Here is a 12,201-nt window from a genome sequence, read left to right as displayed (position 1 = left end):
CGTGGCAGCCAGCAAGGCGAACGGCCGTGAGCACGGAGCTGAGCAGTCTTCTGGCTTCTGGCACAGCGGGTAGCAGACTGCACGTACCAAAACTGCCTGAAAACTCCCGGAGGAGGAACCAGGTCCTGAGAGCAGACGCCGTGAATGGGGCAGGAGTCGGCTGCCCCCCCAGCCGCGGTGCTTCCCGGGCAAGCCCAGCAGCGCCTGCTCGGCAGCACCGGCAACCGCTCAGAGCTCGGCAGCACCAGCGGCTTCCACAGAAGCTGATGCTGCAGCACAGGGGCTGCGGGCACGGGGCCCTGCCCAGGGCTCCGGGCGCTGGAGACAACAGCAACCTGGGCAGAGCGCGGCTTCCAGCCGGGTGCTAAATCAGCCAGGGACCTCTGCCTTCACCTTGAAATAGGCCCCGAAGTGGTGAGGAGGGCTGAGACAAGAGCTGTGTAAATCTGGCTGTGGATAGAGCCCCAATAAAAGGGAATATGGTGGTTAATTAAATTCATTCATAACCAGATGGATTTGGGTCTTACTTTGGGCACAGTTTCTGCTGCTTTTGCTACACTCAGAATCATCTTCACATAACGGTTTGGGAAAATAAAGCAAACTTGACATTTTCTGCAAATGCACATTTTCCCTGGAGACCCAGTGTGTAACTTAGGGAGGGCAGCACACACGCTCCTGTGCGAGCTGGGTGATTTACTGCCCCAGAGCAGCAGGAACATTACTCACGTCTCTCCTCCCTTCACACTGCTACAGCACCAAGTGCCAGCGCCCCGTGGCACCGCGGCACTGCGCACCGGTGCTCCCGCAACCCCAACCAGGACGCTGCTCCCCGGGAAGATGCCACCGCCACCACCCGGCTGCAAAATGGCAACAGCGGCAATAGTCCCTCCCGGTTCTTCAGCCTCATTTTCTAATCCACTTTCTGACACCTTTTTAACCAGAGCATTGCGGCACTGAGTGAAGTGCTGTCCGGAGCCTGTTATTTCTGTGCCACCACCAAACTCATAATCTCATCAGAGAATGAAATCAGGTTGGTTTGACAGGACCTACTTCTTTTCAACCATGCTGACAGGCATGAATTTCTATTCCCAGGCTCTAATTCTCCCATTAATTGAATCTTGCATTAGTTTTTCCACTCCTTTGCCCAGGACTAACGTCAAGCTAATTGGACGTAGTTGTCCAAGCCATCTCACTCACTCTGTTGTCTTTTGGTACGATGCATTCTCCTCCCACCCAATACCATTTTCCAGCTCTTCAGCATGAAGAGGGAAGATCCAAGGGGAGCTGCTTCTGACTCCAGTTTAAATCCATTTCTCCCCAAAACACCTTTGTGCAGGTCTCAGGGCCAGGCCGCCGCAGGACCCAGCGGTAGCATCCAGCACCGGCACCTCACGGCACGCTCACTGCACACCTGGCACCCAGCACTGCTGCTCACCCATCTCAGCCCAGCACAGCCACGGACATGGGCTTGCATGTCTCCCCTCATTCCCACCATCTGCTGCACAGATTTCAGCTTCTGGAGGCCTCATTTCCACATACCTCTCTGCAACCAAAAGAAACAATGATTCTTGTCTTTTATTGGTGATGGAAATCTCCTGGGTTTGTTCGAGTTTGAAGACAAACAGGACGCTGAGGACAGCTCCGACAAGCTGCCCACCCGCAGGCTGGGGAGCTCAGCATCCACACGACATCTCCCCAGCGTGCAGCGGAGCAGCAGGTGATGCTGCCAGAGCCCGAAGCCGCCAACTAGCAAGAAGGGGCAAGGGAGGAGGGGACGCCCAGCACCCACGGCCACGGCTGATCGAGCATCCTCTGCAGAAGTCACCTAGGACCGCAGACCCTCCATAGAGGGGTTGCCCTGTGCCAGGCACTGGGCACGGCTGCTCCGCACAGGGTCACCCCAGACTCACCCACGCAGAACGGCCACGAGGGCAGCGGTGGCCCCCACGGCAGGAACAGCAGGCACAGTGCAGCCCAGCCTGCTGCCCCAGCACACCGCAGCCCTGGAGCTCTTGCAGAGCTGGTGCTTTGCCTGTGCCTTTTTTCCCCCTTAAAATCTTTTTCTTGAGCATTTAATAGGTAATTTGCATATTGCAGATTCATTTTTAAAACCAGTTTTCATGAAGGTGCTCCACTGCATGTGTATCTGTGTGTGTCATCCATCCAGGCTCACACCATATAAATCACCACTACTTGTGGAAAGGCTAATTAAAGGTAATCATGAAAACCTCATTAGTCCTCATTTACATAAGATACACAGAGAAATTTCCTAACCTTTAATCCTGGCCGTCACAATCCATTTAGGTATCTCCTGCATGCTTAATTCAAAGGCAGAAGCACAGCCCCATTCCCTCTGTGCTCGCTGCCCCCAGAGCTCTGCTCTCAGCCCCCACAAGCCTGGGAAGAAATGAGCCCAACTGCTTTAACCACGGCTGAGATAGGGCTGGGCCAGCACATGCTGACCTGCATGGCAGGGCGAGCATGTCCTGCATCACAGGCGAGCACAAGCATGTCCTACATCCTGGGGACAGCATGTCTGCATCTCGATGTCAGCACGTCCTGCCTGCCCCGAGCACGTCCTGCCTGCCCTGCGTTGCAGGACAGCATGTCCTGCAGTGCCCAGGACTTGGCCCTGCCCTGGTCCCCCCTTGCCCCAAGAAGTGCCCGTCACCCCATGCTCGTGATGGTGCTGCTCACTGGCACCGTGCACCAGCACCCCAGACCCTGGGGGTTTATTATTTATAAAATAATAACTCTGAGAAAAACAAAGTTCCACTTCTCTGCACAGCTCTGTTGTCTTCAGCCCCAGCCTCACCATCACCTTAATAACATGCATTTGTGGCAGTGCCAGGGCTTGGTACAGCAGCTGGTGAAGGTGACGGTCACACTGCAAAGGTCCCCGTGAGCCACCATGCGCCACGGCAGCTTCAACCCCCTCCCTGGCAGACCCCCAACCTCCCGCACTCCCAGTACAGAAACACAGCTCAATTAGGACCTGTTGTGCCATAAAAATATTGGAGCATTAAATGTATTAGATAAAAGTCCTTCTGCTATTAAAGCAGATCACGTCCTGGAAATCTAAGCAGTAAGCTGTGCAATTTCACCCTGCGATAGGACTGGATTAAGTTCTTCCCACAAAAGCCTCTTATTGTACGAAAAAGACCATTAGCAACCTATGAAATCAATAGGAAACACAGCCCTGGTGCTGTAAAACACCAGAATTAGCCACAGCGCCGGCAATAGGACCAATTAGGCTGGGGCCTCTTTCACAAACTCTCGCAGGAAGGAGCTTTTCTGAAATTGGAGGAGTTGTTGCAGTCCCGCTGCTGCTGCTGCTGAGCCGCGAGCCCGGAGAGCTCTTCCTGGCAGGACCGTGCAGCCATCCGGCACGGCTCGCGGTGCAGCCCCTCCAGATAAGGAGCGGGGCAGCAGCGCGGGCAGCCTACAAAACTGAGAAGCCCTTCTCATCCTTCTCCCGATGGTCTTCAGGGCTGTTCAGCTTTTTTTTTTGCTGTGAATTGGGCTGGGGGATTTTGCCCTCAGCCCCTCAGACTCCCACCTGCAAACTGCCACCACCGCTCCAAAGCCCTCTGCTCCAGGAGCCAAGCTGATTTTCCCAGGAGCCCCGAGGCCAACAGAGCAGTTAACGGTGTTAGCCAGCGGCAGAGTGGCAGCTGCACCGATGCCATCAGGTTATCTATCGCCAGTGCCCTGCCTGCCACTGGCATAAGTGCGGGGAGCCATTTTAAGTCCCTGCTGGTTTCTATTACCTTCCAAAGGCATTGGGTTTATTTTTCAGTGGCTCATTCTTGGGCAGAATTGGGTGAAATGCATCAAAGCAACAGAGAATGTTGCAAATGTCATGAAAAAATGTTTGCAAAATGGGATTTTCCTCAATTTCTGCAAAGTAAGTTCATTTGCTGTAATTCCCTAAGTCAGCGAGCATGGAAACCGGTGTGGTGGAGACAGACGTTATTCTGGTGAGTAGCTCCCGCCTTCCCTCTCGTCCTCACAGCTCTGCAAATCCCGCTCAGCTCCTGATCCCAAGCCCATGTGCCCAGGGAGCCGCCCCAGGGAAGCCACCCAGGCTGCGGCCGTCCTTCAGCCGCAGCCGCAGCCACAGCGGCGCTGCCGGGCAGAGCCGCGCTACAGGCTGCTGTCGCCCAGGGCGGGAGCTGGGGTCCGGGGGGATGAGCAGATGCCCCAAGAAGGGACTTCGCCCCAGCTAAACCCCAGGGCACTGGGGCAGTGGGGGGATCCTGGCCAGGCGCAGGGCTGGGAGGCACTCGCAGCAGGGAGGGGAGCAGGACTGGGAGCATCACCTCGGCTCAGAGCTGCACCCAGCCGCAAGCACGGGGGGATGCACCGGCCCCCAGTCGAGTGGCGCATCCTCTGGGGCTGCCCAAGGACTCACATGTCTCCTGGTGAACGCGGCCCCGCCGGCGCCGAGGGGCACAGCAGCATCAGCTTGCAGCAGACCAGGCGTGTGCTCGGGAACGTGCCCCCCTCTCAGCCGCGGCCTCTGCCGGACGGACGCCCTGGCCACCCCCAGGCAGCCGGCGGAGGGAGGACTCGACCATCAGAGCTGGTCCCACCGCTCCCGGCACGACCCGCAGCCAAACCCACGTGCAGCAGCAGAGACGATTGGACCATCACATCGGATTAGGTCCCTGCTCCTCAGACTGACATCTAAGATTATTTGTAATTAGGATTAAAAGACGAAGTAAGAGAAGAAACAGAATTAAAAATGGGCTTTTGGTAATTAAGAGCACTGCTTTCTCTGCCGTTGCAGGGCCGGGCCTCCACCAGTGCCCATGCATGGCTCTGTTGTTGGTGTAACGGGGGCTGGCAGGAGGAGGACACCCCTCGCCAACTGCACTCAGAGCCTCCAGCTCTGGTGACAAGTATTTAAATATTAAACGATCCCTTAAAGCGCATGAGAGGCTTGAAGCTGAATCATCACAGAAAGTAATAGGCTGCGAAGGAGGGAATGAAAGGACAATCATGCGAGCGGCTCTTTGCCGGAGACGCATCTCGGAGCAGCCGGCGCAGAGACTCCTGCTCTCGAGAACGCACAAACCTACTGGGCTCTGCCAGCGTGTTTGCACAGCAGTAATTTAATAGAAACCAATCATGCAAAACAGACACAGTATGAGTTTGGGGATTCATTTCCATATATTACGCTGTTCTTTATTGTTTTCCCAGCCCCAGCCTGAATGGCAGTGGCAGCCGGAGAAAGCGCCAGGCTGGCAGAAAAAGCCAGTGCCCAAGCCAGCCCCAGCCCCAGCAAGCGGTGACATTCCTGCTCTCCGGCTTAGGGGGGGCTGCAAGTTCCCCAGAAAGCGTCATCGTGCCGCTGGGGCCTCCCAAACTCATCATTCCCCGGCACAGGGCAGGCTGAGGGGGGAGGCGGTGCTGGTGGGAAGGGGCCGGCAGTGCCCGGTCCCAGCCCTCGCTCCCTGCCTGAGCTGGCATCTCCTGCCACCCGGCCCCACTGGCACCAGTGCTCACAGCGTCCTGCCGGGCAGAGCTGCCCCTCGGGTCCCTGCCAGGGTGAGCGAAGGCTTTCGCGGCAGCTCCCGAACCCCTCCTGTCAGCTCAGGCGACGGCCTTTGAGAGGGATGAAGATTTCAAGCCGAGGCTAACTGAAGGCTGAGAATCGCTCCTTGTGATTCACGGCTGGCAGGGAAGAAACAACAGCCCTGCATGTCGTGCCACCTTCCAACGGGGTCGCACATCGCACCAGGATCGTGACAAACCCCACGCAGAGAGGAGAGCCTGTCCAGCAGGAAGGGAAATCCTCCAGCGGCCACCTCGCATCCCCAGCATGTTACCAGCTATCCTGGGAATGCTGTGCACCGGCTTCACACTGATCTCTTTGCATTTACTCCCCCTCGCTTTCCACAGCCCATGGCCTGACCTGGTCCTCTCCTCCTGCAGCACCTCTCGGGCAACAGCCATTGCCCCCAGGGCCAGTACTTCTGGGTGACGGCTAACGGAAAGGCTCTTCAGCCATCACCGTGCTGGAAAACCTCAGTACCGAGCAGCCCGGCAGGGACCCAGGCAGCTGGGGAGAGCTGGGTCTCACTAGCGTGCAGGTGCGATGGCACAGCGCGGCTGCGCGGGACAGCCTGTGCCACCACAGCACGATGCCGGGCTGCACACACCATCCCGTTGGCTTGCTCCAGGCACCCATCACCCTGGTGTCAGGCCTGGGCAGCAGCACTTTGCCAACCTCTGCCCCACGGTGCCGGTACTGCGGGTGCCGGTGCAGCGCAGCAGGGCCGTGAGCCGCAGGGGTGTCGTGCACCCTGAAGTCGCTCAGCAAACACCGCTGCCCCGCGCAGCAGCCTTGCAGCAGGGAGAGGGTTCCTCACCTGCGGGCAGCAGGCAGCACCTCACACAATTCCTCCTCCCCGGCTGCACCTCTGCTCAGCAGCCCTTTGCCACCCCGACTAATTGCAGTTCACGTACCCTAATAGCACACTCAAAGGGCTCAGCCGGGAGGCGGTGGTCTGACATGAAAAGCAACCTGGGGAGTTGGATGTAATATTTATACAATGCCTCGTCTCGGTGCTTGATGTGCTGGCGCAGCAGGCTGGCTCCTCGTGTGCGGGCAGGGATAACCCACCTCCCCCATCCCCAAATCCCTGGGGAGCCTGTGCCCAGCCCGGCCCTGGCAGAGCAGTCCCCAAAGAGCTGCCGGGTCCTGCCCCCACCCCTGCCCCTGCCCGTGCAGGGTCTGAAAACCAGACCGAGCGGCTGCCCTGGGGACCCCACTGCCACTGCCGGGGCTGACCGCATCGCTCAGGCAGCTTCCCCTGGGAGTGCCTGGATTTTATGGAAACATGATTCAAAAATACTGTCACTTCAGGGAAAAAGGGAATGTATCTGGAAGAAATTTTATGGGAGGAATTTCTAACAGGTTTAACATTTACCCAGTTTCATACCTTCTTTAGCCCTTTTGGGAGAGCTTAATTTCTTGTGAAATTCGGGTTGCAAATGAGTTTGGCTGCTCAGCCAGCCAGGAAAGTGGCTCAAATAAGTGATCTCCCTCCAACTGACCAAGAGCACTGGCCCGCAGGAACACTGTGCAATGGGATGTGAGCACTGGAGTCCTGACAGCCTGATAAATGCCAGCTAAATTTTGATTATAATATTAAAAACCTCACAGAGTACATGAGAATTCATCCAACACCAGCACAGAAAGGAAAACAATTCCCTCACCGCTCCAGACAGGACATCTTTACTTTGCTGACAGTACCCCTAATTTAATTATCCTTCCTTCAGCAACTTCTTATTGCCATTTCCCAGGAGGTAAAGTTCTTTAAAGGAAGTTTTTATGGGCTCTGTTTTCAGTGGTTCAAATTTAATTGCAATTTGCTGTCATCTGAACACAGGACAGGGAGCTGCATGGCCAGCCAGGACCACAGGCACTTGGATGGATGGGAAAAGGCTCCTCTGGAGCTGCCGTGGCTGGATTTCAGCCTGGGCTCCTGCTCCTGGGGGGGGACGCACCTGGGGGGGGCCACCCCCCGAGTCCCATGGTGGAGACGTCTCCTGGGAAGCAGGCTGGGGGCTCCAGGCACTGCCCTCATCAGTGGTCATCCAGCATCCCTCTGCTGAGAGACGAGGGGAAGGGACGGGGCCCCTGCCAGCCCCATCTCAGCCGTGCCGGTGATGTCTGTGGCTAACAGCTCAGAGCTGGGGATGCCACCCTCCCACAGCCACGTTCCCCCCAAGGGCAATGGAGGTCCCTGCTCCAGACCAGGGTCAGTGCCGCGCTTTGTGCCTCTGATGCAGGAAACGTAGCGTGATGCGCAACATCGAAAGCGAGCTGATGGCCGCCAGCAGCTCCTGCAGCTCCGGCATGGCTATTTGGGGGGGTTAGAGGCCCACCCAGCAGACCTCCAGCAGCACGATAGCGAGACGCTTCGGGTACAACTGCACGTGAACATGCAGCACATGGGTGCCCCGAAGCTGTTGCTGCTGCGCGGTGACGCACCGCACACCCCAAAGCTGGATGTGCCAGGGTCAGCAGGCACCCGACATCGGCCCCTCAGGCCGGCAGGGAGCTGCAGGCTCGGTGCTCCTGCCAGCGGTGAGATGGCCAGGCTGCTGCTCGCCCACCTGCCTGGCAGCGGCTGCTCCTTCGCCCAGCACCGCTCTGCACCCACCTCCTGCTGCGGCATAGGCAGTGCCCAGCGTCCTGGCACGCCAGCTATGGTGAGGCTGCCAGGACAGCGGCCTTGAAAGGGAATTTCTAACGACCCCTGCCAAGGGTAATTCACAGCCCCATAACAAACAGATGCAAATACATGAGCAAGAAGGAAAAGTCCCTTGGATTTTTAAAACATTCAGTAACAGCAAGTGAGGGCAATACATTATTTAAAGGCTATTCCAAGGAAAGAAAATAATTTCAGCTTAGTTAGCTTTTTAGGACAGCCTAAGTAGGGAGCAGGGACAGCAGAGCTGCAAGCAGCAGGGCGGGCGGTGGAGCAGGGAGATGCACGGAGCCTGCGGCCAACAGACACCCAGCACCGGGCTGCTTGGCCATGCCAGCACAAGTCACCACGGGGCCGCCAGGTTCCTGAATGCCGAGATGGCTTTTCCTGAAGTCCCAGCCCCTCACGCTGCTGGGTGAAGGTGGGTCTGGCCCAGCACAGGTGCTGGAGGTTCCGGCCAGAGCAAACGGGGGACGAGGGGACAGAGCACCCAGCATGAAGCATCCCCAGGGCCACCTCCATGCAAGGGTGCCAGCAGCATGCCAACCGGTGGCGTGAGAAACTGGCGGTGATGGACGAGAACAAGGCGTAATGGGCACTGCAGTGCAGGAGCGCACTGATAAATTAGGTGTCACTGGGTTTAATCCAGAGTCATTAGCCATGCTGAACACTCACATATCATTTGTTAAACTAATGGATTGCTGGAGGTCATTGGGTAATAAGAAAGGGAGAGAAGGGTTATTAGTTTTTATCAGACATTAATTGGCCAAAATCGATTACTTATTTGGCATTTGCAGTGTATTAGGGGTGTTCCCCCCAGAATCACTCCGGCTGGCAGAGCAGAAGGGCAGCAGCAGCTCTGTGGTGGGCACCACAGCATCGCCCAGGCACGGGTCTGCAACTCTGGCTGCAGCGTGGCTCCGTCCCGGGGTGTACGCTGGGGCAGATGCCATCACGAGCGGCTTCCATTCACACACTTCCCATCAGCTTGTCCCAGGCTGCAGGACCGGGGAGCAGCGGGAGTACCCCATACCCGCGCAGCCGCCCCATGCCCAAGGTGGAGCCTGCACCCAGGGCCGTGTCTTGACCCAGGGCAGGGCAGTGCCGCAGGCAGCAGCTCCTGCAGCTCCTCCACCTCCTCCTGCAACGCTCGATGTGGCAGGGAGCGACAGAAATGATCTGGGAACCGCTCAGGTGATACCACATTTATCTAACAAGCTTCCAAATGAAAACTAGCATTTGGACTTATTGCATTCTGGCTTAAAATTTGATTACATTTTTCTACAGCTGTAAATCTGCCTTCCTTTCTGCAACATTATTATTAAAGCCAGTATTGAATTGGTGGTGTGATACGTAAAATTTCAATCCTGGCTTTGACATTCCAGGAAGTTAAAAACCAATTACAGTGTGTGCTTTGCCTCGGGACAGAATGAATCATTGAACACAGCCACTTCACCAAGAGAAATTAAAGGTTGAGGCAGCAACATGGGGAAGGTATTAAGTTAAAAATCAAAGGTCAATTAAAGTAAAACTGAGTCTATTTTATTTTTAATATTTTGCTTACATTTTCATTCCTTTCTGATGAACAAGGAGGCAAAATAAACCTGCACTTTTATTTATTTGCCAGGTAATAAATCTGGGCTGAAGTTGGTTTCAGGAGCTAAGAGGAAACATTCAGGTGATAAAACTCCCAACCCAATAACCAGTATTAATCTTGCCAGCATAGCAATGGGGCAAACCGCACGCCGTTCCTGCACCAACATCAGCCACCACATGGCAGCGAGGGTCCCGCCTCCCCTCCACCTGCGACCACCAAGCCACTGCAGCCGCCCACACAGTGAAGCAAGGGGCACCCGTGGGAGATGCCCAGCGCTCAGGGGACACATGCCCCCCTCACCATCACCCCAAGCCCACAAAGCCTCACTTGGCCCCAGATCTTGGCTGTGCCACGCCGGGACGGGCAGCACTGACTGCAAAACGCGTGAAAGAAGGTCAAAGTCGGCACTGAGGTTTGCAAAGAGCTACGTGTCCCGCAGCCAGCACCCCCCTCAGAGATGCTGAGCCCAGTGCAATATGCAGGGTGGGGGGGTAGCAGGTCTTGGTGAAACCAGGTGGCACAGCACCTTCTGCTGCTCTAGCTTTGCAGGAGGAGCGGGGGACAACCCCACGCACCCACGGGAGACACCCTGTGCTGTGGGTCCTCTGCAGAAGGGAGCAGCCGGGGCATGGGGCCCGGCACAGCATCACAGCACATGTCACACCATGCAGCGTCACACCACGACAGCATCACACCATGCAGCGTCTCCCTGCATGCTCACAGATCTGTTCTTGGCTCCAAGGGGCACCCAGGGTAAGCTTTAAGCCCCAAAGCCCCTGCCTGCTCTTTTCCAAACGCGAGGGGCGTGACAACTCTCCACCCCACACATCTCACACCAGTGAGATCCCCATGCCCCCCAGGCAAGAGCAGAGCAAGGCCTTTTCCAGCAGCTGATCCGCCGGCCGCAGGGAAGGCTGGCACCAGCCCCAGCTGTGGCTTCGCCAGCCCACGGCAGACCCACTGCGGGTGCCCAGGGCTGGGCGCGCTGCTCAGCCCCACTGTGCGTCCCTGAACGATGGAGCCAGCGCCCACCGGAGCTGCAGGCAGCGCAGGCCACCGGTACACACAAGCACAATCCCGCCAGCACGGTGTGCTGAGAGCATGAAGGGGGCAGCCCCTCTGCAGCCCCCCAGGCAGGGATGGAGCACCTCGGCCCCCAGCCAGGCGAGCTCCCGCAGGGCTGCCACCCACCACGGCACCGACCCACCGGGCACACCCCCCCCCCCCAGCCTGCCTCGGCAGCATGCAGTATGACCAGCCCCACCGTATGAATTGCTTCATCAATAAAGCAAGCAGACGTCTCCTGCGCTCCTTGGAGCAGAGGGAGCCCTGAGAGATGATATCACAGCCCATGAACTCATCCAGTGGCGGGAGTGAATCAGCATCACCCTCCGCTCTTAACCAGGCACGACGTGAGCTCCGGTTCAACGGGCTGAAGCCTCCAAAGGCAGCACAGGGGCAGGATCAGTGCCGGCACGGTACAGGACCCCACCGCGGCAGATATTTACCGACGTCATTAGAGCAGCGAGCAGGGAGGCTGGTTATCTCCTGAGCTGTGGCAGAAGCTGTTGACCCCTCCTGTAAAACAAAAGATAAGTTGTACTTTCCGTTTTCTGCAGCAGTATGTCATTTGCAGATGCCTTTTACGCATGGACTTTAATAGATAATCCATACCCTTGAAGTGGAGTATATCATCTGCTCGTTACCAATGATAAATCATTTGCAAAATATTAAAATGCTTAAAGACTGTCATATGGGCTTCATGAATTGCTTTGCAACACACACACTTCTGCCTATTAAAGGAGAAAATGTATTCATCGCAGACCCAGGCAGAGCTATCAAACTCTGCTTTATTTACAGTCTGGAGTACAAAGCTATCGGAGAGGCGCAGCGGTGGAGGGAAAACCACCTCCCGGGCCCGCCATTACCGCCTTTCTAGATAATCTGACCCCGGCTATGGAAACTCATTAAGGTCGTTAGGAAATGCGCCAGTTCTCCAGGGAGCCGGCTTCTTTTAGATTAAAAAAGGGAGCAAAAGCGCATGCGAGTGCTGCTAACTGTGCGGTTTATTCACATCTATACAAGTGTGCTAACCGCAGGGAAAGAGTAATCTAATATATTCTCAGACAATTTAAACTCATTTCAATAAAAAAAGAATTAGACGGAAGCAAATGGCAGGGAGAGCAGATGTTACAGTATTGGCGACACCCAGAACAACAAGCCGATAGTGCTGCGTTACGCAGAGACGGCGCTTTCAGCCCCGGACGTGGGCTGGGAGGGAAGGCACGGGAGGGCTGGGAGTAAGGGGATGCCCAAGGAGTGACGTGGCCCAGGAGCAGGAGCTGGGCTGCCAGCACTGGATGCCACCGTGCCGCCTGC

At 56.4% G+C, this 12,201-nt stretch overlaps 2 protein-coding genes across 3 annotated transcripts in view; one reads left to right on the top strand and one right to left on the bottom strand.

Annotated features, from left to right (window-relative positions):
- The first annotated feature begins 3,827 nt into the window (after window positions 1–3,827).
- LOC126053375 (uncharacterized) lies at window positions 3,828–4,937 on the top strand. Its single transcript, XM_049835545.1, has 2 exons — window positions 3,828–3,907; window positions 4,016–4,937. Exons 1-2 carry the CDS (start codon window positions 3,863–3,865, stop codon window positions 4,664–4,666), a joined length of 696 nt encoding a protein of 231 aa, XP_049691502.1. The 5' UTR covers window positions 3,828–3,862; the 3' UTR covers window positions 4,667–4,937.
- An 86-nt stretch (window positions 4,938–5,023) lies between these two features.
- Window positions 5,024–12,201, bottom strand: part of USP31 (ubiquitin specific peptidase 31) — a 50,101-nt gene continuing 42,923 nt past the window's right edge. For both annotated transcript variants that reach the window (XR_007510352.1, XM_049835538.1), the window contains one exon: window positions 5,024–11,400. The gene's annotated coding sequence lies outside the window, so the exon portion shown is untranslated. The remainder of the gene's footprint in view (window positions 11,401–12,201) is intronic.

The sequence above is a fragment of the Accipiter gentilis genome, chromosome 33 (genome assembly GCF_929443795.1).
Source record: "Accipiter gentilis chromosome 33, bAccGen1.1, whole genome shotgun sequence".
NCBI lineage: Eukaryota > Metazoa > Chordata > Aves > Accipitriformes > Accipitridae > Astur > Astur gentilis.
Note: the sequence above shows the minus strand (reverse complement) of the source record. Positions and strands in the feature narration are given on the sequence as shown.